General features: G+C 36.9%; 1 protein-coding gene across 1 annotated transcript in view; it reads right to left on the reverse strand.

Moving 5' to 3' along the window:
- The window catches only part of HSDL2 (hydroxysteroid dehydrogenase like 2), a 70,070-nt gene that overhangs the window by 9,830 nt on the left and 34,169 nt on the right, over positions 1-26,071 (reverse strand). Inside the window, exons 7-10 of the mRNA XM_081282460.1 lie at positions 17,945-18,139; positions 15,033-15,107; positions 5,745-5,894; positions 2,064-2,192 (exon numbers count right to left, since the gene is read on the reverse strand). Coding sequence (XP_081138586.1) covers positions 2,064-2,192; positions 5,745-5,894; positions 15,033-15,107; positions 17,945-18,139 — 549 coding nt within the window. The remainder of the gene's footprint in view (positions 1-2,063; positions 2,193-5,744; positions 5,895-15,032; positions 15,108-17,944; positions 18,140-26,071) is intronic.

Below are 26,071 nucleotides of genomic sequence, written 5' to 3' on the forward strand. Positions count from 1 at the left end.
CCTTCCTCCCTCCTTCCTTCCTTTAAGAGACAGAGTCTCTCTCTGTTGCCCAAGCTAATCTCAAACTCCTGGGCTTAAGTGATTCTCCTGGCTCAGCCTCCCTAGTAGCTGGAACTACAAGCACGTACCACTATGCCTTGCTAAAATTTATTTCTATCTTATTGATTTACCACACAGTGGCCTCTGCTGGCCAAAAGAAGAGATTGTGATAATTTGTTTACTAGCTGCTTTAAGTTTTTATATTCATAATGTATCTACTATACAAAAAGGCATAGAAATGTCTATGGTTTCTAAAAGTAGAATTCTTAGGCTGTAAGGTCTAAATTGTACCCATTTAAAGAAAAGCAGATGAGATCAATAGCTAAGAATGAAAGAGCAAACTCACTTGCTCCCAGTTGAAACCACTGCTACAAAATACACCTCATAATAACTTACATCTTTTGAAAAATATTCAAAGGCTGGCCTACCTCTCTAGTCAATGCAAGAGAACATTCACAGAAATACATAAGTGAAAAGCCCATTATTTCTAGTTTATGCTATGTAAGGACAGGTAAATTAAAGAGGCCATTAATTCACCTTTGAAGATCATCAGAGCACAACAATTAAAAGAATGAGTTTTGGGGACTTGGCTTGGATTCAAATCCTGTGTCCAACATTTATCACTCCCTATCTTGGGCTTGTTATTTAATTCATCAAAGTCTCAGTCTCTATCTTCATAAAATGAAGAACATATTTTATCTCAAAGGACAGTAATTATTGGATATAATTACTGTCATTTCAGTTTACAAGTTGACAATAAATTTTTAAATGATCTTTAAGTTTAAAAAATATTCGTAAGATCCATATTCACTAAAAATATTTCAAATACTTTTGTGTCCAAAACAAGTTTAAGCTCTATGAAGAAAGTATTTAGAACCCTAAACACACACTAAACTATTTAAAATGAATAAAGAGATAACTATTAATACTGAAAGATGCTCTATAATGCACAATGTGAAGATTACCAAACAGTAGTACAATCTTATTTTTCAGTAGTATCATCTTGTTTTTATAAGCATACATTATATTATATACATTCACATGCACACACACAAATATATATGTATGATGCTACACTAAATTAATTGATGGTCATTTTTCAGTGGTGTAATAAAAAATAATTGTTTTCTTTTTTCTTAAGCATATTTTCTTATTTTTGTATGTTTAACCCTACTACAAGGAATGGGGAAAGTTAAAGAAATCTTGATCATAAAGACATCAGATTGGCTCAAACTGAATGCAGGCCACTGGCATCCTTGATTAGAATTGGAAAGCAAGACTTAGAGAGTTCAGGATACACTGTGATCCTACTTGTCAAGATTAAAACAGAACAAAATATGCATAACATTTATAATTCATTATATGAAAGACTTTGGAATATTATAATACCTTAGTTTAAAGTGCTGCTAACACTTTAGAATTTGTTAATGAATGTACCAATTGGAATAGAGTTCTAAGAATAGAAAACAGAACAAATTATCCTTTATTTTTTTCTGACATTGTTAGAAGTAAATGGACAGACAGAAAATCATGCAAAAGATTCCTGAGTTGGGGGTTCCACAGAAAGCAGTGCCACTGGGCCATGACAGAGGGCTGGCATTTTATTACTGCAACAGCTGGCAAGACTAAAGCATGACCCACTCTCAATAAATGAACTGCTGCTGAGTATAACATCTCCAGTAACCAAGGCATTACTGGAAATATTTTAATCCAGCTACCAGAATGAAGCACACCTAGGAGTCCATCTGAACTATCCCTATTTCTAACATTATATCTTATATTAGCTTCTCAGTAAAAAAAAAAAAAATTCTGCCATCTATTTTCCATTTGTTGAGTAAGACAGAAGTGACCATAGGGGCAACAGTAAGAATAGCCTTCCCCAAACTATGCTCTTCAACATAAATCGTGGCTGAGATTCCAAAACAAACATTAATGAGTCTTGATTCTTTGGAAAAGAATAACGTAAAATATTAGAACTAAATTCTCCATGAACAACAAGCGAACTAACAAAATTGAAAACTTACCTGAAAACATTTTGACAAAATCATCAGTGGACATACTCATCACCACATCCGCCTTATCAGAGGGCTCTCCGTGTCCAACATTCCCACCCCTGTTTTTCAAATCCAGAAACCATGTGCCACCATCTTCACCTATATAGAGATTAATATATAGAAATAAACAATTATTATGATTAGAATAATCTTCCAAAATGCTATTTCCTGGATTAAAATTCTCTGGCCTCTAATAATCAAACAGCAAATATTTATTGAGCACTTATTTTGTTTCAAGGTGCTAGGTTCCAAAGAGCCTTCAATAAGATAAGAGAAACACTGTTCTCTGGGCTGGGGCAAGGGCTCAGTGGTAGAGCGCTTGCCTAGCATGTGTGAGGCACTAGGTTCGATCCTCAGCACCACATATAAATAAATAAAGGTCTATCAACAACTAGTAAAATGTTAAAAAAAAAAACAAAACACTGTTCTCACAATAAGAGAGGAAATGGAAGGTGATGTATGAACATACTAATAAAAGAAGAACCGGGATTACTAAGTACCAGTAACAGGAGAGAATGGGAAGTTATTATTTCAGGAGTATAGAACTTCAGTTTGGGATGATGAAAAAGTTTTGGAGATGGTTGTAAAACAATGTGAATGTAACTGTACTCTTGAAAGGAATTAGCAACTTTTATTTGTATTTTACCATAATAACAAAAAATTGATTTAGCTGAGTATATAGCTCAGTGGTAGAAGGGCTCACCTAGCATGTTCAAGGCCCTGGTTCAATCCCCACCACCCAACACACCTAGGGGGGAAAAAAACCACTAGGGCCAGGAAAGCCCAGTTGAAGCTGAACTTTGAAAGTTAAGTAAGAATTAGTTAGTTGGACAGGGAAGAGGGAAAATACCTCAGGCAATGAAAACAGGATATGTAAAACAAAAACAAAAGGAGGGTCACACTTTTCAAAGCCAGCCTCAGTAACTTAGCGGAGTCTCTAAGAAACTCAGACAGACCCTATCTCTAAATAAAATATAAAATAGGACTGGAGATGTGGGTCAGTGGTTAAGTGCCCCTGAGTTCAATCCCCAATATATATATATAAAAAAAAAAAAGGAGGGCATGAAGCCTGTGTGAGGAACTGGACCTGAAAACTGTACTGTAGGACTGGAGGACAGTGGCATCAGACTCACTCATAAGGCACTCTCGGTGGGGGACACAGTGAGCCTCATAAAGGATTTAGTAACTTCATCCCCCATCCTTTGTCACCATGGAAGGAAAATGACACAATAAGGTTTGCATCTTAAATAGCTCACCCTACCTTCAGTGCAGGTGATACATTAGAAAGGGATGAAGAGGATGGAGAAGACTAGTAAGGACATTGGTGGGATCATTTGTGAGCTTGAAGGTGATCCCTGGATCAGGATCGTGGCCATGGGGATGAGGACAAATGGGCATATTTGAGAGAAATTTTCAAAGCAGAACCTCAAAGCCAGAAAACGGACCAAGTATGCAGAAGAAAAGGTGGGCCGTGTGCACAGGATTGATCTGCTAGTTTTCTGGCTTGGGAACTTGGGCAAAAATGGGTGTTGGGTTTACTGAGAAAGGACTAATTAGAAGAACAGCAAATGCAGGTATTGGAAATATTGTGTTGTTTTGAACATTTTCAGATAGAGGTATCTTTGGGACAGCCAAATCAAAATGTCAAATGAAGGACTGGGATTGTGGCTCAGCGATAGTGGGCTCGCTTAGCATGTGCGAGGCCCTGGGTTTGATCCTCAGCACCACATAAAAATAAATAATAAATAAAATAAAGGTATTGTGTCCAACTACAACATTAAAAAAAAAAAAGTCAAATGAAATCTGACTAAGCCAGAAATGTAAATATATGACTAATCAGTTCATATGGTCATTGAAACCAGGGGATGATTGGAGTTTCCTCAAACAAATCTGTATACAGTATAAGGAGTGCTAAGATAGCAACCTAAAGGATACAGTGTTAAGGGAAGGATAGAGGAGGAGCATCTAGCAAAGGAGATGGGGAATAAAACCAAGGAAAGGGGGCATTTCCAGAAGGAAGGAGTAGTCAACAGCCTTGGAAGCTGCAGTGTGGTCACAGGTAGGATTGACAAATGCCCACTGGTGGCATGAATGTCCATCCAGGTCCCTGGTGAAAGTCAGTCTATGGAATAGGGAGGGATAAATGATAAGAGAGCAGTGTCCAGAGTGTGAGTTGCAGATGAAAGTAAGTTTGGCTCTGAAAGGGAGAGAAAGACAGGGTGTGTGGTTTGTTACTGCTGCTATGCTCTGTTTTAAAGACAGAATAGGCTTGGAAATATTAAAATATCACTGGGAAGGAGGCTGCAGGATGAGCAGGTTGAAGAAGGCATGATGAACAACATAATTCCTGAGATGGACAGAGAAAACAAGACCTAGAATTTTGCTACTCAAAGTGACATTCATGAGGTATAATACTGTCACCACCTGTCAGAAATCACAATCTTAGACTCTACCCCAGACCAACTGGATCAGATTCTGCATTTGAGTAAGACTCTAGGCACTCAGGATAGTACAGACATTAAAGATGGAGGGATGTGCTCCATTATACAGGAGGGAAGGAGGAACCTATAATGGTTAATTTATATCTGATGGTAGGAAGTAGAGCAATTTCTGTCTGTAGCCTTCTAAAAGGGTTTAAAATAGTTGCTGTAGAAAATAAGGCAGTGGCTGAAAACAGAATTCTGAGGTGCTACTTGAAGAAGTATTACTTGAGGTACCATCTGAAGAGGGACACTGATGAACTTCTCCTGGTGCAGATCTGATTTTTTTTTCCTTTTCTTCAACAGGGCTTAGCAGCCTTGATGCAACTATGAAGCCCTCTGATAGTCTGATGATTCAACTGAGACTACAGGGCCTTTGACACATAACAACATGAAGACAAAGGGTCTGGGACAAGTTTAGGACACAGGCTAGAAAGTGACTGAAGCAATGAACCATGGATTCCAAGGACAAAAAGGAAGTGAAAACACAAAGGCAAGAATATGTTAAATAGGGCTGGGGATGTAGCTCAAGCGGTAGCGCACTCGCCTGGCATGCGTGCGGCCTGCGTTCAATCCTCAGCATCACATACAAACAAAGATGTTGTGTCCGCCAAAAACTGAAAAATAAATATTAAAAAAAAATCCTCTCTCTCTCTTTAAAAAAAAAAAAAAAAAGGAATATGTTAAATAACCCAGGAGACACGGAATGCAAAAGTTTCTATAATGGAACTGTGGTAGTTACTTCTGAGGACTACCATTAACCTGTGTTAATTTTACCATGTGGAAAAGAAAAACATTAAGAGGTTTTAAAAAGCTGACTATACTCAGACTGATCTGAGTAATATCAAAGATAAAAATACTAAGTTGCTCACGATTGATAAATTATTGCACTGCACTCCCTGTCATGATGCTTATGCCTCTCAGCATAGAATTTCTTCTCCATTATCAAGATGTTATTTAACACTGGAAGTATATGTAATAAAACTATTTTGCATGCATCCATATTCATTGATCTTAGCTTAGAAATCAACAGTATTCTTGAATGTCTACATTCAAGCATGTTAAATACAGTCAAGTATTCAGGTTATCACCATTGTAGACTGATTTTCTTCCAAAAGAAACATTCCACCTTGTTTCATAATAGCCTCAGATTATCCAACACAGTCCTTACCTGAGAGTTCAAACTGATAGATTGCTTGTGTGGCTTTAACCACATCATCACTGAGAGAGTCCTTAACAATTCTAAATGTTTCTTCCACAGCTCCAAAATGTGCTTTTGACTGTGGCTGTGGCTTCTCTTCTTTGACTTCAGGAACAGCACCTGCAGAATATTATTCATGTAAATGGCCTTAAAGCCACACACAAGATTAATTAGTAAGCAAGAGAGACATGCTACCAAATAGACCTGTTTGACCAAATAACTTTAAACACATTAAAAGTATATAAAGCATATAAAAGTATAAATCAAAGTGATAGAATAGCAGCCAAACATATGAGTTATAACTATGAATGTAGTAGCTTATACTCTCTAAGGAAAGGGCTGACTTTCAGAACAGGTTATAAAAAACAAAACAAAGTGGCCTGGGGTTGTAGCTCAGCGGTAGAGCACTCTCCTACCACATGCAAGGCGATGGGGTCGATTCTCAGCACCACAAAAATAAATAAATAAATAAATAAATAAAGGCATTGTGTCCGACTACAACTAAAAAAAAAAAAAATTAACAAAACAAAAAAACCTACTACTAAACATTACAATGTTTATAATAAACAGACCTAAACAAAACTACTGGAGTTTTAGGGGTCATAATTAGTCACTTTTTAATATTCTCTTTGAGTTTTTAAAAAATATTTCTAGTTGTCCATGGATCTTCTATTTATTTATTTATTTATTTATTTATTTATTTATTTATTTATTTATATGCAGTGCTGAGGATCAACCCCTCTACCACTGGGCCACAACTCCAGCCCTATTTGAATATTAAAACCAAATGAGAAAAAAAGACCTTGAAGTCAGAAAAATGAAGATCAAAATACCAACTATGGAATTACTGGAGTTAAAGTGGAGATTGTAGCTTTAATCAACAGCCAAGTGAACTTTGTAATCACTTTCCCTCTACATTAAATTTATTCACCCTATCCCTTTTTCCATGGATTGAACTTGCTGCATCCTCCCATTAGGGGTTAGAAATGTTGTGGGCAGGGCTGGGGATGTGGCTCAAGTGGTAGCGCGCTTGCCTGGCATGCGTGCGGCCCAGGTTCGATCCTCAGCACCACATACAAATAAAGATGTTGTGTCCGCGGAAAACTAAAAAATAAATTTAAAAAAATTTCTCTCTCTCTCTCTCTCTTTTTAAAAACAAAAAGTGTTGTGGGCAGAGCTAATGTGAACACCAAAGACAGCCTGCTCAGAAAGAGAATGCTCAGAAGGGTCAGAACTAGGCAAGAGCACTTTCTTCTCCCTATCTCACTGGCTCAGGCTAGTGCCTCCCACTAGACAAAAAGGGAGGTCAAACTGTCAATCTGGTGATGGCTCCCCTGCCTGCAAACACGAGGCTGGAGGAATAGAGACTCACCTATAAGACTTGCATCACTTAACCAACTGCTTAAAACAACTCGGCATATGATTAGCCAGGGGAGAAGGCACAGTTCATAGGACTGTTCTGCTCCCACATCATGGTGCTGTCCCCCAATGAGCTCCTTTTTTTTTTCCCCTCCTGGAATCACTTAGAGGAAATTTAGTAGTTGCCCTCAGATACAGGTAAGAACATTTCATTAATTAACTCCAAGGGAAAACTGACCTCTAGGCTAAAACTAAAATTCCCCATCTATTTCCTCATAAATTTTACTCTGCCATCTTATCCAGGACAACTCACCAAAGTTATGAAATGATGTCTAACTGACAGCATAAAGATACTGCATAAGTATACCAAATGTAAGTTACCTTCCATTATAATGTTTTCAAAGACAAATATAAAATTATTCTTCTCTTTAAAGTTCAAATCCAAGCAAAAATTAAAGATAAAATCCTTAAGATTCAATTAAGCAAATGAGATAGACTACTCTTTTTTCTTTTAGTCAGTTTTATAATTGTTTTTAAATTCACTACAATGTACTCTTTCATTGCCTGCTTCCAGGTCAAATAACTTCTAGTGCTTCTTATGGCATGGCACTGCTTTTTACTAACATACAACATAGATATAAAGAGAGAGATTGTAAGTATACAGCTAATAACTTATCAGATGGCAAAAGCCCTTAGTCGTCACCATCTAGGTCAAGAAGCAGGATACTAAAGGTACCCAAAAGCCCAATCCATGCCCTCTCCTCTGAATGGTTGATACCATTCAGTTTGCCTTATTTTTACCTTCCAAAAAATGGAAACAATCACATAGTTTCTATTCTTTTATGCCTGTCAATCCTTTCAAACCCTTCCAAAAATAAAGAGAAGGGAATACTTCCAAATTCGTTTTGTTGAGGCCATTGTTATCATGAGGCCAAACCAAAACAGGACAACTGTCTACTGAAGACAGACATTACACAAACAGGTAACACATGTACACTTAGATGAAATTAGGTCAAGAAGGGACACGTATTATTATTTTAAAAAGCAAGAATTGGGATAGGATAGATTATTTTAGACAAGGTGGCAGCCAGTCTGAATTGAATTAAATTACAAAAGGTTGAATATGTGAATACCCACATGCTTACCCTACAATTTGAAACAACATCTTGTCAATAGTTCACAGTACATTTGAAAAGTAACCTTCAGCCCAATGATTTACTTAATACTTTATAACCTTCATAATGTGTACTATGTACAATGTCTTTTCCTAGTATATCCTTGAAAATAAATTACTTTTCAAATATACTTTAGTGTAAGTGGATGAGGTATACTGCTATAAGGTACTATTATTTAGAAACCAGGTTAAAAATTGAGGCATGTATTTCAATATTTATTTATTTGTCTGTTTATTGATTGATTGATTGACTGTGGTATTGGTGATGGAGCCCAAGGCTTTTGCACATGGTAGGCAAGCTATATCCTAAGCGTTATATTCCAATATCAATAGTGCACTGACACAGTTAAGTATACATTTGACATTAGATGTATGACTCTAGAAGAATATTTGGTAAAATGTATCAGAAGCCTTAAAATGTCTTTCCTTTTGCCTAATTACCCACTTTTTGTGACTTAAGAACAAAAACTTATGTGGTAACATTTATAAAATGAAACAATTACAAACCACTAAAATAATATATTCAGGGCTGGGGTTGTGGCTCAGAGAGATAGTGTTTGCCTCGCATGAGTGAGGCACTGGGTTTGATCCTCAGCACCACATAAAAATAGAAAATAAAGATATTGCATCCACCTATATAACTAAAAAAAAAATTTAAAAATAATATATTTGGGCTGGGAATGTGGCTCAAGTGGTAGCGCGCTCACCTGGCATGCGTGAGGCCCGGGTTCAATCCTCAGCACCACATACAAACAAAGATGTAGTGTCTACCAAGAACTGAAAAATAAATATTAAAAAATTCTCTCTCTCTTTAAAAAAAAATAATAATATATTTGGGCTGGGGATGTGGCTCAAGAGGTAGCACGCTCGCCTGGCATGCATGCAGCCTGGGTTCGAGCCTCAGCACCACATACAAAGATGTTGTGTCCACCAAAAACTAAAAAATAAATATAAAAAATAAATGAATAAAGATAAAAAAATAATATATTCATGTGATATAATGCTAAGTTGTCATTTCAACAAGTTACTTTTGAAGACATGGAAAATATTCACAACATAATTATAAGTAAAAAAAAAAGAGTATATATAATTGAATATAAAATGATCCAATCTGGTGAAATATTCATTTGTGGGTATGAATTTTACATCTGTAAAGAAAAAAAGGTGATAAGAAGAACATAAACCCAAAAACAAAGCAACATTTACATTTAGGAGGTGGATTACAGGTAATTTAAAATTTTTTCTTCAAGCTTCTCATACTTTTCTATACTTGTCTATACTTCCATAGTAAGACTAATTTTAAATGCTATTAAAATTGAAAGAAGTACACAAAATCTAGTGGACATATCCAAAATTATATTAAAGAGCTAAATGCACAGTCAAAATTAAAAGGAATAAAAATAAAGACACTGACATATACATTTCTGAATGGTGAATTGAGGGTAAAGATAAATTATATCAATAGTTATTATTTAAAAAATATTTTTTTTTTTAGAGAGAACTTTTTAATATTTTTTTTTTTTTTTAGTTTTCGGCGGACACAACATCTTTGTTTGTGTGTGGTGCTGAGGATCGAACCTGGGCCGCACGCATGCCAGGCGAGCGCGCTACCGCTTGAGCCACATCCCCAGCCCAAAAAAATATTTTTTAAATTGTATTTTAAAGCAATACAATTAAAAATAAAATTTAAAGTCTGGTGTTTTGGAGAAAAAAACATTAAGATACAATAAACTCAGCAATTTTCTGGCAAACAATCAAAAAAATGAGAAAAAGAGAAAAGGGAAAATTAAACATGGATTTTTTTAAAGTTAATACTACATTTCAACTCTTAAGTAAATTTTAAACCTTAAATGGATGACTGGCTTTTTATTTTTGAAAAGCTGGTAACTGGGGGTAGGCTCAATAATGGAGCACTTACCAGAGCATGAGGCCCTGGGTTCAATCCCCAGCATCACAGAAATAATTTTAAAAAATTTAAGGCAGCACAGTGACGCATACCTGTAATCCCAGCAACTCAGGAGGCTGAGGCAGGAGAATTGCAAGTTTGAGGCCAACCTCAGCAACTTAGGGAGTCCCTATCTCTAAATAAAATACAAAATAGGGCTGGGGATGTGGCTCAGTGGTAAAGCATCTCTGGGTCCAATTCCCAGTAAACATCCAAAATTAAAGAGCTGGTAATTGAATGAGAAAATAAAAAGTTTGTTCAAAGAAATAACTTTTTACAAGTCCCAGTGATTTAGCAGGTGAGATATTTCAACCATTCAGAGAAAACAGCACAGATAAAGAAAGTTACCCAATTCATTTACCATATTCAAAATGTAACCAGCTTGTTACTCTAAAGAGTACAGACATAAAACTTTTTAGATTAAAACAAAAAAAAAATCCTCTTTTTTTCTCTTTTGTGTTCTGCAGATTGAACACTGAGAGTCTCACATGGTAATAAACACATATTGTACCACTGAGTTATACCCCAAACCAAACAAAAAAATCCATCTTACATCATGTAACACCCTACTTATGGGTAAAATCTAAAGATTTTCCCATTAAAATTAAGAATAAAGTAAGAATAGCTAAAATAAATATTTTCAATGAACCTCCTTGAAGTTCAAGTCAGTATAGTTAGACAAAAGCAGAAATAACTAGAAAAGGCATATATATAAATAGTAAGTTTGAGCACTCATAAAATTCAAGATAATTAGCTCAGTGATAATTACTACAACCAATATTTAGAGAGTGCTTACCATATCAAATGCAGAATATAATGTACCACCACACTTGATCCTCACAGTGTTTACAAAAGGAAAGCAAGAGATTAGAAAACTGCCAGGCATGGTGGCGCACACCTATAATCCCAGCGGTTCCAGAGACTGAGGCTGGAGGATCGAAAGTTCAAAGTCAGCCTCAGCAACTTAGTGAATCCCTAAGAAACTCAGTGAGGCCCTGTCTCTAGATAAAAAATTTTAAAAGCTGGGAATGTAGCTCCGTGGTAGAGTATTTGCTTAGTGTGCACAAGCCTGTGGGCTCAAGTTATTGGGTTCAATCCTCAGCAAGACAGGAGAAAGAAAAAAAAAGAATTAAAATAAGAAGTGAGAAAGGTTTTAAAATGACAACTGGAGTTACACCAGCAATTTGAACTCAGACAGTCTGACTCCAGATCCTGTAATGTTGTCCACAGAGTAATACTTCCTCCACATTTCCTTTCACATCTAACTATCTAATTTGTATAAAGCCAACAAAAGGACAAGCATTGATCCAAGATCTGAACTCACCAGAACTGGCCCAAGCAGAGACTGCCAAAGCAAGGGTAGCAAAGACACAGGCTTCCTTCATGTTTCCATGGGCAGGGAATGTGTTTAGTTTTAGTAGTTACACCAGAGAGAAGAGCATTTGTCATATAAATAACTGCTGGAACCCCTCCCTTACTAGTGAGTGACTACTCAAGGTGATTTGTATATTAATCAAGATATATCATCTGTACTGTCAGGTGCCAAAGATATTTCAGGAAAAACTTGAGTTTAGCAGCACTGAAAGACATTTTCAAGAGATAAGCTGTATTATTTATTACCTGGAACATTTAGACATATGCATAATGACTTGGCATGAAAGAATAAAACATCAGAAGGAAAAACAAACCTGTAAAGTATTTGAAATGTGCAGTCAGCAGACTGTAAACATGTAAGCTGGAATGCAAGTCACTTACAGCAATTCAATAACTTAAAAAGAAAAAGACATATGAATGACTAGCAGCCTCCTAATATAGCCTCTCCTAACTTCACTCTAAATAAATATAAGTAATGTGCTAAAAAAGCGGGGAGTGGTGGTGGCTGAGGATATAGTTCAGTGATACAGCACTTGTCTGGCATACGCACAGCCCTGGGCTCAATCCCCAGCAATGGATTAAAAAAAAAAATACAACTATCTCCTAGATTGAGACATAAATTTACTGTTAAATCTAGGAACCACGTTCAGCAACCCTAAGGTACAGAGTCAGCCGAAGAAACACAAGCCTACCGCATGAGAGATTCCCAAGGAGAACAGCCCTGGCCAACTTAAAAGAAGGAGAGAGGCACTCTTTAATTCTCTGGATTAGAGTCTGGGCTTATATCAACTTGAAAACTAGGAGTCGGTCATCTGTAAAACACAGATGTGGTTTTTCAAGAGAGACTCTATTTTTCCTCATTCTCATCTTTGCAATCCAAGTTCAAGCTTGAAGCTCCCAAATAAGAGAAGAACAGACAGCAGGGAGAGTCCTGTGGTGGTGAGTCCTGGGAAGAACACACCTCAGCGCATAGCTGATCAAGATGGGGAGGGGAAGAGCTTTGGCAGCAGGGCATACTGGAAAGAGGAGTCCTGGAAGCAGGTAAAAAAATTCCATGTCTATGTACCCAACAGGTACCACATCAGAATACCACCAGATGACCAGGATTCAAAGGCAAACTACACATCCCTGACATTTGACTACACTACCTCCTAGTAAGAGGATGGATTAATGGGGAGAAAATATAATCTGCTGCCTATGAAAAAATAATGTAGCACAAGTATAATACAAGACTATGCTGAAAAGCAAAAGTTTGTCTCTAAAAATAATTTCCTATGAAATCCACAAGAACTCCTCCACATTAAAACTTCACAATATATATTGATCTTGATTTTAAAAATTACACTACTCTGATAATGGGAAAGGCTGTGCATGTGTGAGGTATGGGGTACATGGGATTGTTCATGTTCCTTCCTCTCAATTTTGTTGTGAAACTAAAAATGCTCTAAAAAATAAAGTCTTAAAAAACACTATATGAAACAGGTACAGAAAGTCATATACAACTGGCTGAGATAGGAAGACAATATGAAATAATGAGAGGCAGTGCTAACTGCAGGAGAAAAGACGAGCCATTATTCCCATCTTTTTGTGCTTTTCTTCTGTATTCTGGGAGTCAAGTTTGTCTTCTGTATTAGAGAGAACTCCAACAAGATTTTCTGGTTTGATTTCTATTCTATATTGCCTCTAATGTTTATATTAATTTTGCTATTGTGTTTTAGCTTCTCAAGCTAATTACCTTTTTTTAAATATATGTATGCCTTTATTTTATTTATTTATATGTGGTGCTGAGTATTGAACCCAGGGCTTTACCTGTCCTAGGTGAGCACTGAGCCACAACCCCTACTTTCTTTTTAACCATATCATATTGTCTTCCTATCTCAGCCATTAATGAAGATACATGACCAATAAAGTAGTTCTTATTTTAAATATGAGATGAATTAAATAAACTCAGTTCATAAATGTCTTCCTTCAAAATATCCAATCTTAGGGTACAAGAGAAAAATCAGGATTTGGGGCTTACCTAAACTTAAGATCATACTCTTAGAGACTTTACAGGCTTTTTAGGTAATTTCTGCCATTCTGTAAGAGGACTTTTAAGAAAAAGACTGACAAGCCTGTTTTGTGTTTTTTGTCTGTTTTGTTTTTGTTTTGCTACCAGGGATTGAACCTGGGGGACTCTACCACTGAGCTACATCCCCAACCCTTTTTAATTTTTATTTTAAGATAGGACCTAAGCAACCTAGTGAAACCCTAACTAAATTGCTGAGGCTGGTTTTGAGATTCTCCTGCCTCAGCCTCCTTAGCTGCTGGGATTAGAGGTTTCCACTAAAACATCCAGCCAAAGACTTAATTTTTAAAAGAGCTGTGACTGGGTGGTAGGATTCAGAGTTAACTAATTTCCTTTCTGTTATTTTCAAATTTTCTGTTATACAAAAGAAAAATTACGCTTTTTATTACCTAAGTAATTTTTTTCAATTTCCAAAAAAAATCTGGGCAAAGAAAAGATAGTGACCAAAAAAAAAATAAGCTTAAACTGGAAATAAGGTTTGGTGATAGCCTCTAGATTCGCTAAATGTACAGAGGATATTTGTTCCTAACTGTTCTATCAGCCTTCTAAAGAAATCTAGGATCACTTAGGAGATTTACAGTACCTATAATACAAAAATAAGGTGAGGACCCAGAAGAAGCACAGCCATTCTTATTAGTAAACACAAGAGAAATTCTTCCTACGGGTATTAGTTAAAGACAGTTCCTTCTGACTTCTTTCAAGAAGCAATAGGTATAGTTTCAGAACACAAGGACTAGAACCTAAACTCTAGACCAACTCAGGGACCTATAATTTCCTAGTTACACAGACAAAGTAAAATCAAAACCTTCTTGAAATAAATACCTTCCACAAAGCAGTCACAGGGTACAAACTGTGAAAATGGTTTTAAAACAATTTTGATGTGACACATTTTTCCTCAAAATAAAATAACATATCACCTTAAAATGCCTAAGGAAAGCGTGCTAAAGAAAATGAATAAAACTTAAATAGATGTTTTTTTAAAAATGAAGAAATTTTAAAAGTCTAACACAGTGGCACAAGCCTGTAATCCCAGCAACTCAGAAGGCTGAGGCAGGAGGATCCAGTTTGAGGCCAGTCTCAGCAACTTAATGAGACCCTTAAGAGCCTTACTCATAGACAGAAAAAAAAAAAAAAAAAAAAAACACATATTTTTTCTCCTTTTTTGCCAGAATTAACTAAACTCACATAACTTGTTTAGTTTAAATTACAAAATTATTTAGAAGCAGAAGACAGAAATGTCACTATTACAGGATAAATTCTATGTTTTGGAAAAAAAAACATAAGTTACTATCAATATTTTCTCACAAAAAAATATGGACTAGATCGTACGGATCTTACCAGGTGATTCCATCTGCTTGATAACTGCAACCTCTGGGTGTTCATCTAAGAAGAAATCTGGTAATAAAGGCTGGCCTGAAAAATTGACCCCAGAATAATCATGTTAATATAACTACAAGACATTAGGATTTTCACACCTGTTTAATAAACATTATCATTTTATTTTAAAATCATTCTGGAGAAACAGTAAAGGCTTCTGGGAGAATTATTAAACTACTTATTTTCATTTTAACGTTCCCATAACCTAGATATCTTCTCCCATGACTCAATTCATTTTCAAGTAAGCGAAGCTAGCCAATCCTTAAAATACAAATGCCAAATGTCTTCTTTGATATAAGGGGAGTAACCAAGGACAGGGTAGAGATGAAGAGCTTGAGAAGAAGATTAACATTAAACAGGGATGATAGGCGGGAGGGAAAGGGAGAGAGAAGGGAAATTGCATGGAATTGGAAGGTGAGCCTCAGGGTTATACACAATTACATATAAGAGGAAAGGAGGGGTAGGAGAAAAATTATACAAGTGGAAGAAACGATTTATAGTAGAGGGGGTGGAGAGAGAGAAGGGGTGGGGAGGGGAGGGGAGGGGAGGGGGGATAGTGGAGAATAGGATAGACAGCAGAATACATCAGTCACTAGAAAGGCAATTTGTAAATCAATGGAAATGTAACTGATGTGACACAGCAATCTGTATACGGGGTAAAAATGGGAGTTCATAACCCACTTGAATCAATCTGTGAAATATGGTATATTAAGAACTATGTAACTATGTAATGTTTTGAACAACCAACAATAAAAAAAAAAAAGATCTAGTTTTAAAAAACACCTTTATGTGAAGTCTTTACCCTCTTCGTCCTTACAACTCCTTCTGTCCACAACTCAGCTCACCTGGCCCCTGAGAGCAGGGAGGCCCTCATTAAGGAGGACTTGCTTCCCAGATCAATGCACTTGGGTCTTTTCTCTCTTCCTCTTCTTCTCACTCTAACATCATGTAAACTAAGACACCTTCTTCTCCTAGGCCTTATTTTCAGTTAACAGTTGTGCTTACAAATAAATTAATTATCTTAACATCACACTGATACCTTTCATGGCACATGCATGGAGGAGATTCAAAGGTCACAAAACCTTCAAAATTGTAGGAAAATTAGATGTTAATTCTCTCACTCTCTCTCTCCCCTAACCCCTCTCTCTCTGTTTTTCTCCCTCTCTTCTCTGTCTTTGAAAATTAAACAAACTTCTGGAAAGCAAGAATTAATTGATATTTGTTATATCTTAATATCAGAATAACTGGTCATAGTAATAAGTTCTCAGTACTTGATAAGATTTTTAATTTAAACCTAACTTAAAAGTTTGTATAAAATTACATTGGGTCTTTAAAACCTGATGTGATCATCATGCTGTACCAAGACCCAGAAGACAGGAGTCTGGTTCAGGTTCTGCCACCTATTAGCCATCAGCCCTTAGACAAAGGCTTCATCTCCCTCAGCCTGTTTTTTACACTGGACAATTTTAACTACTAAATATTGTGAGTGTACTTATGCCGGGTACTGTGCCAAACACATTATATACATTATTGCACATAATTCTACAAAAAGCCTGTATGGAAAGTATCATTTGCTTCATTTTCCCAAAAAAGAAACTGGGGCACAAAGAAAGTGGGTAATATGCTTAAAGCTACACAGTAGCAAGAAGGAGAGTCAAATTTGAGCCCAAGTTGTCTTTCCCCAAATTCCACATTCTTAATCATTACATAATATTACTTCTCTCGCAGGATTGCTATGAAAGTTAATTAGATAATGTATGTGAAAGTGAACTAAAGAGACAGGTAGGCATGACACAAATCTAAAAATGTGGTTTCTGTCAGCTACAAGCTCAGTTTAATGATTTATATGCTTTAATACAAATAAATATAACCCCCATTTATGGCTTGCATTCATTCATTCATTCACTCATTTATGCATGTGTGTGAGACAGTGTCTCATTATATTGTCCAGGAGGGTCCCCAAGTGCTAGGCTCAAATGATTCTCCAGCCTCAGCCTCCCAAGCAGCTGAGACTACAGTCATGTGCCATTGCACCTGGCTTAGAATACACTTATTATATAAATTAAAAATCCATTATCATCATCTTCTGCGATTTAAGAGAAAGTTATTTTTTAATAAGGGAGCCTTCTGCAAACTTCTCAAATCAGACTGCTGTACCTAAGACAGTATGATTTCATCAATGCACCTTCACAATCCATCATTAAGGTATTAGACACTGCACTTAAAAAAATAAACACTTGGGTTGGATGTGGTGACACACCACATAATCCCTGTGGCTCAGGAGGCTGAGGCAAGAGGATCTCGAGTTTAAAGCCAGCCTCAGCAAAAGTGAAGCACTAAGCAAATCAGTGAGACCTTGTCTCTAAAATAAAATACAAAATAGGGCTGGAGATGTGGCTTAGTGGTTGAGTCCCCTGAGTTCAATCCTGGGTAACCCTCTCCCAAAAATAAACATTCAGAATGAGTCCACAGTCTTAAGTTTGTAAAAAAAACAAACAACAACAACAAAAAAAAACAAAACAAAACTACTGTACAATCTGATACATGTCCTTGAATAAAATCCTTACTCTGATTTTAACACTGACTTTAAAAACTAATTTTCATTTCTGGTTTCAAAATCTGAAAATGGCCAGTAGCTGATTAAACCCTTCTGCGTCACTTCAAAAGCCCTCAACTCACTTCTATTTGTCCTTTCTCTCTTTTTTCAAATATTGTTAGTATGGATTTTCCACTTCATTGGAAGGACAGCTTTTAAAAGAACATATTCATTTTATAATCACACACACACACACACACACACACACACACACGATGTAGTCATTGCAGAAAATATGGAAAAACACATCACTATGTCAAAAAACTACAAGTATTACCTGGTTTAACTGCATAGATGTCAAAATTTTTTATTCCTTCCTCTTTTAAGATATTTTCATCAATAACAAAATTTCCAGTAAAACTTTTTGGCTTTTTGAAAATGGAATATGCAGCATCTGCGATGATATCAACTTTTCTACATTGGCTTTCAACACCAGATCCTCCCAGCATATCCATGGCAGCTGTGTGTATGGCTGTAGAAAAAACAGACACATGTACATGTACATAACTCCAAATCAAACAAAAGGACTGTGGAAGTAACAAGCAAGCACCATCCTTCAAAATTACCAAGACTAATCTCGTTATTCCTTAGATGATAAAAACAAGGTCCAAAAGGTAAATATTCTAGAGAAAGAACAGGGTAGAAAACACATATGCTTTACCCTATACAATGCTTCCCTACAAGGAATCCCTTAGGAGAATCACAGATACAGAGATTTCTGATTTAGGATGTTCAAAAATTTATCTGGCGCCAGGCACAATGGCACATGCCTGTAATCCCAGAGGCTCAGGAAGCTGAGGGAGGAAGATCCCGAGTTCAAAGCCAGCCTCAACAATTTAGCAAGGCCCTAGGCAATTCAGTGAGATTCTGTCTTTAAATAAATATAAAAAAGGGCTAGGGATGTGGCTCAGTGGTTAAATGCCCCTGGGTTCAATCCCCAATACAAAAAAAAAAAAAAAAAAAAGGATTCACTGGCATTCCCAAGAGTCAAGAAAGCCTATACGGTATAACAGAAAATGCACTTAGCACAAGGCACATGAGGGGAATTTTAAATGAACATCTTTGGTCCTCATTTTCCATCTCTAAAATATGGAGCACCCTTTTCCTAAGTTTACTGCCTCTCTTCCCCCTGATTTGAAAATAGAGACTTTGTTTCTCTTCTTCATCACTGGATCCCCAATGTCTGAAACAATGATGAAAGCCCACAAGCATGCAATAAATACCGACAGGATTTTGGAGGGTTATTTTTAAATTCATATAATACTAGTTTATAGGGGATGGGGATGTGGCTCAAGCGGTAGCGCGCTCGCCTGGCATGCGTGCGGCCCGGGTTCGATCCTCAGCACCACATACCAACAAAGATGTTGTGTCCGCCGAGAACTGAAAAATAAATATTAAAAATTCTCTCTCTCCCCTCTCTCTCCTCTCTCACGCTCTCTTTAAAAAAAAAAATACTAGTTTATAGAAAAATTTAGAAAAGAAAATAAAAAGAAGCAAAGGAAGAATCTGTATATGTCAGGTTGAGTACTGGTGACTAAACCCAGAACCTCTACACTACCAGTCCAAAGAATTTTTAAATATAATCTGCAAGTTTTGGGCTGGGGATGTGGCTCAAGCGGTAGTACGCTCGCCTGGCATGTGTGTGGCCCAGGTTCGATCCTCAGCACCACATACCAACAAAGATGTTGTGTCCGCCAAGAACTAAAAAATAAATATTAAAAAATTCTCTCTCTCTCTCTCTCTCTCTCTCTCTCTCTCTCTCTCCCTTAAAAAAATATATATATATATAATCTGCAATTTTTTATTTTCACCATTTGGGTTTTTTTTTTTTTTTATTGAACCCATGGCATTTTACCACTGAGCTACACCCCTAATCCTTTTTATTTTTTATTTTGAGACAGGGTCTCACTAGGTTGCAGCGGCTAGCCTGGAATTTGCAGTCTTTCTGCCTCAGCCTCCTCAATAGCTGTGCAGATACTTGACCAAAGTCCATATTTCTTCTATGAAGTAATGTGTGACTCTATGATGAATGGTACATTGTTAATTATATACTGCCAAAAATTTCAACATCTCAAATTTGTTTATGTATATTTTAGTTTACACAAAGCAATGAAAATCAATTTGTTTTCATGTACTTTCTCTTTTTTTCTTTTTGGTACCAGGGATTGAACCCAGGGGCGCTTAACCACTTAGTCATATCCCCAGCCCTTTATATTTTTTATCTGAGACAGGATCTCACTAAGTTGCTTAGGGCCTTGCTAAGTTGCTGAGGCTGGCTTTGAACATGCAATTATCCTTCATCCACCTCCTGTGTTGTTGGGATGATATATGCCCCTTTGCCCAGCTTGATTCTACGCACTTTAGGCTTGAGTTTATAACAAAACTTCTCTCCATTCCATCATTAAAACAACATATAAAATTATTACACACTTGGGGCTGGAGCTGTAGCTCAGTGGTAGAGGACTTGCCTCACACGTGTGAGGAGCTGGGTTTGATCTTCAGTACCACATAAAAAATAAGCAAAGATATTGTGGCCATCTACAACCCAAAAAAATTTTGGAAAAAAATTATTACACGGGCTGGAGATGTGGCTCAAGCGGTAGCGCGCTCGCCTGACGTGCGTGCGGCCCGGGTTCGATCCTCAGCACCACATACCAACAGAGATGTTGTGTCCGCCGAGAACTAAAAAATAAATATTAAAAATTTTCCCTCTGGACACAACATCTCTGTTGGTATGTGGTGCTGAGGATCGAACCCGGGCCGCACGCACTCCAGGCGAGCGCGCTACCAGTTGAGCCACATCCCCAGCCCCACGTCTTATTAATTAAAAAAAAAAAACAGCAGCTAACATTCATCAAATATGCCTTGTGCCAGGAATGCTGCTACACACTTTTACATACATTATCTGAATTCTTAGAACCCAAGTGTTAGATACTGTTATTTCCATTTTAAGGATAGAAGCACTAAGACACAGAGGGTTGTGACTTATCCAAGGTCACAGGAGTTAGAATTCAAGTACCTGGCAGCTTGACTTCTATCTACCTCAAGTGTTAACCAAGTTCTTAGAAGTCAGTTATTGTCCCATTCCTATAAACTGCACAATTTTTCTCAAAATATTTCAAGAGGGCAAATCTGGAGACCATTATACATATTTGTATACTCCCAATTTCAACGTAGACTATATGAATGGCATGAGAATTTTTTAAAATTCTAAATTAGAAGACTAATATGTATGTCAATTTGGAGGTATAGTTCAGGAGTAGAGTGCTTGCATTGCATGTGCAAGGCCCTGAATTTGATCCCAAGCACTACCAAAAAAAGAAAAAAATATATATCAAGTACAAATATGTACATGTACACATGTACAGAACATAAGAACAAGGAATGGTTCTCGAAAACAACCTATTGTTAGGTTTAACAATCTTTCTAGAAAAAATACAAAGAAGGCACCAATAGAGGCAAACTGTGGAGCTATGGAGCTATTTTTTCCTTTCTTTTTTTTTTTTTTTTTTTTTTTTGGTCATGCTGGGAATCAAACCCAGGGCTTTACACATGCCAGACTCTCTCCCTATGAGCCACATTCTCAGAGGGAGAGAAGGCCCAAGTCTTCTCAGAATCTCAAGATTTTGCAATAACAATAGGCTAACTCAAAAGAAAATAAAAATTGATAACCAAAACAGCCTATAGGATCAATCAAATAAAACTCACTGATGACCTCTGGGAAAGAAAATGAATGAGTTTGTTATGAATACAGATAAGACTTGGATCACAAGTAACTTCAAAACTTGAGTTTTATTAAGGAATAATTGGAAAGATATTGAATAGTTTCTGATTGATTCTCCTATTAACAGCTTACGCAAAACAGTAACAAGAGTTTTAAAACCAATCAAAGATTTCTTTTTATATAAACATTGGAGTGCATATCAAGCTTAAAATATCAGCACTGCCTTCAACTCCTTCTCTGGTGAAAGAGCTTGCCTCACTTCTCAACACCTGCCAGCCCTCACTGCCCCTCACCTGTACATGTCCTCACTGACCCAATGATGTCATTGATTATAAAGAACAAAATTTAGAGCCACCCCCCACGCCTGCAAGGTAGGCGGACCTGCGACCCACCGGCAGAACAGGACCAGTGGCCCGCCAGTGTGGTAGACACATCACCCTGGTTGGGGGAGGGGCAGAGCCGCCTCGCGCCTGCAAGTTAGACAGACCTGCAACCTACAGACAGAACAGGCCCAGTGGTCCGCTCCTGCAAGGTAGGCGGAACTGTGACCACCGACAGAACAGGCCCAGCGGCCCGCAGAGGGGCAGAGCGGGCGCCCGCGCCTGCAAGGTAGGTGGACCTGCTACCTACCAACAGAAGAGGCCCAGCAGCCTGCCGGCGTGGTAGGCATATTGCCCCAATTAGAGGAGGGGCAGAGCCGCCGCCCCCACCTGCGAGGGAGACTTTGCAACTATACAAGAGCAATATAAATATATATGGGGAAAATTCAATAACACAACAGTTTCACCAAGCAGAAAGAAACGCGAACAGTATGAAAAGACAAGGAAAGAAAGGACCACAAGCAATGCAGGTCAACTCAACGTTAGAAGAGGTAATATCTGCAGCAGATGGAATGTCAGATAAAGAATTCAGGATATACGTGCTTCAGATGATCTGGAGTCTCAAGAAAGACATTAGACAGCAAAATCAGACAATGAAAGATCACTTCGACAATGAATTACATAAACAAATCCAAGAAGCAAAAGATCAACTACACAGGGAGATAGAGGTTATAAAAAACAAAGAAATAGAAATCCTAGAAATGCAGGAAGCAATAAACCAACTTAAAAACTCAATTGAGAATACTACCAGCAGAGTAGAACACTTAGAAGATAGAACATCAGACAATGAAGACAAAGTATTTCAACTTGAAAAGAACATAGACAGCTCAGCAAGACTGTTAAGAAACCATGAGCAGAACATCCAAGAAATATGGGATAACATAAAGAGACCAAACTTAAGAGTCATTGGGATACAGGAAGGCACAGAGCTCCAAACCAAAGGAATGAGCAATCTATTCAATGAAATAAAACGAGAAAACTTCCCAGACTTGAAGAATGAGACAGAATCCCAAATCCTAGAAGCCTACAGGACGCCGAATGTGCAAAATCATAAGAGATCCACATCTAGACACATTATAATGAAGATGCCCAACATACAGAATAAGGAGAGAATTTTAAAAGCTACAAGAGAAAGGAAACAGATTACATTTAGGGGTAAACCAAACAGGATAACAGCTGATCTTTCAACACAGACTCTGAAAGCTAGAAGATCCTGGAATAACATATTTCAAATACTGAAAGAAAATGGGTTCCAACCAAGAATTGTGTATCCAGCGAAATTAAGCTTCAGGATGGAAGATGAAATTAAAACCTTCCACAATAAACAAAAGTTAAAAGAATTTGCAGCTAGAAAACCATCTCTCCAAAAAATCCTCGGCAAAACATTACAGGAAGAGGAAATGGAAAATAACAATGAAAACCAACAGTGGGAGGTAGTACAGTAAAGGGGGGAAAAATAATCAAAGACGAAAACAAAAAACCATATTTAGTAACATAAAAGAACAAATATGGCTGGAAGAACAACCCATATCTCAATAATAACCCTAAATGTTAATGGCTTAAACTCACCAATTAAGAGACACAGGCTAGTAGAATGGATCACAAAACAAGATCCAACAATATGCTGCCTACAGGAGACACATTTGATAGGAAAAGACATACATAGACTGAAGGTGAAAGGATGGGAAAAATCATATCACTCATATGGACTTCGGAAACAAGCAGGAGTGTCCATACTCATATCAAATAAAATAGATTTCAACCCAAAGTTAATCAAAAGGGATAAAGAGGGACACTACATACTGCTCAAGGGAACCATACACCAACAAGACATAACAATCATAAATATATATGCCCCAAACAATGGTGCAGCTATGTTCATCAAACAAACTCTTCTCAAGTTCAAGAGTCTAAAAGACCACCATACAATAATCATGGGAAACTTCAACACACTCTCTCACCACTGGACAGATGTTCCAAACAAAAGTTGAATAAGGAAACTATAGAACTCAATAACACAATTAATAACCTAGACTTAATTGACATATATAGAATATACCACCCAACATCAAGAAGTTACACTTTTTTCTCAGCAGCACATGGATCCTTCTCAAAAACAGATCATATATTATGTCACAGGGCAACTCTTAGACAGTATAAAGGAGTAGAGATAATACCATGCATCTTATCTTATCATAATGGAATGAAACTGAAAATCAACGATAAAAGAAGGAAGGAAAAATCATGCATCACTTGGAGAATGAACAATAGGTTACTGAATGATCAATGGGTTATAGAAGACATCAAGGAAGAAATTAAAAAATTCTTAGAGATAAATGAAAACACAGACACAACATATCGGAATCTATGGGACACATTGAAAGCAGTTCTAAGAGGAAAATTCATTTCTTGGAGTTCATTCCTTAAAAAAAGAAAAAAACAACAAATAAATGATCTCATACTTCATCTCAAAATCCTAGAAAAAGAAGAGCAAAACAACAGCAAAAGAAGTAGAAGGCAAGAAATAATTAAAATCAGAGCTGAAATTAATGAAATCGAAACAAAAGAAACAATTGAAAAAATTGACAAAACTAAAAGTTGGTTCTTTGAAAAAATAAATAAGATCAACAGACCCTTAGCCATGCTAACGAAGAGAAGAAGAGAGAGAACTCAAATTACTAGCATATGGGATGAAAAAGGCAATATCACAACACACACTTCAGAAATACAGAAGATAATCAGAAATTATTTTGAATCCTTATACTCCAATAAAATAGAAGATAGTGAAGGCATCGATAAATTTCTTAAGTCATATGATCTGCCCAGATTGAGTCAGGAGGATATAGACAACCTAAACAGAGCAATATCAATTGAGGAAATAGAAGAAACCATCAAAAGACTACCAACCAAGAAAAGCCCAGGACCGGATGGGTATACAGCAGAGTTTTACAAAACCTTTAAAGAGGAACTAATACCAATACTTTTCAAGTTATTTCAGGAAATAGAAAAAGAGGGAGAACTTCCAAATTCATTCTACAAGGCCAACATCACCCTGATTCCTAAACCAGACAAAGACACTTCAAAGAAAGAAAACTACAGACCAATATCTCTAATGAACCTAGATGCAAAAATCCTCAATAAAATTCTGGCGAATCAGACACAAAAACATATCAAAAAAATTGTGCACCATGATCAAGTAGGATTCATCCCTGGGATGCAAGGCTGGTTCAATATACAGAAATCAATAAATGTTATTCACCACATCAATAGACTTAAAGATAAGAACCATATGATCATCTCGATAGATGCAGAAAAAGCATTCGACAAAGTACAGCATCCCTTTATGTTCAAAACTCTAGAAAAACTAGGGATATCAGGAACATACCTCAATATTGTAAAAGCAATCTATGCTAAGCCTCAGGCTAGCATCATTCTGAATGGACAAAAGTTGAAGGCATTCCCTCTAAAATCTGGAACAAGACAGGGATGCCCTCTCTCACCACTTCTGTTCAACATAGTTCTCGAAACACTGCCAGAGCAATTAGACAGAAAAAAGAAATTAAAGGCATAAAAATAGGAAAAGAAGAACTTAAATTATCACTATTTGCAGTTGACATGATTCTATACCTAGCAGACCCAAAAGGGTCTACAAAGAAACTATTAGAGCTAATAAATGAATTCAGCAAAGTGGCAGGATATAAAATCAACACGAATAAATCAAAGGCATTCCTGTATATCAGCGACAAATCTTCTGAAATGGAAATGAGGACAACCACTCCATTCACAATATCCTCAAAAAACAAAATAAAATACTTGGGAATCAACCTAACAAAAGAGGTGAAAGACTTATACAATGAAAACTACAGAACCCTAAAGAGAGAAATAGATGAAGATCTTAGAAGATGGAAAAATATACCCTGTTCATGGATAGGCAGAACTAACATCATCAAAATGGCGATATTACCAAAAGTTCTCTATAGGTTTAATGCAATGCCAATCAAAATTCCAAAGGCATTTCTTGTAGAAATAGATAAAGCAATTATGAAATTCATATGGAAAAATAAAAGACCCAGAATAGCAAAAACAACTCTAAGCAGGAAGTGTGAATCAGGCGGTATAGCGATACCAGACCTCAAACTATACTACAGAGCAATAGTAACAAAAACAGCATGGTACTGGTACCAAAACAGGCGGGTGGACCAATGGTACAGAATAGATGACACAGAAACCAATCCACAAAACTACAACTATCTTATATTTGATAAAGGGGCTAAAAGCATGCAATGGAGGAAGGATAGCA

This window comes from Spermophilus citellus (assembly GCF_964194105.1).
Source record: "Spermophilus citellus genome assembly, chromosome: 2".
NCBI lineage: Eukaryota > Metazoa > Chordata > Mammalia > Rodentia > Sciuridae > Spermophilus > Spermophilus citellus.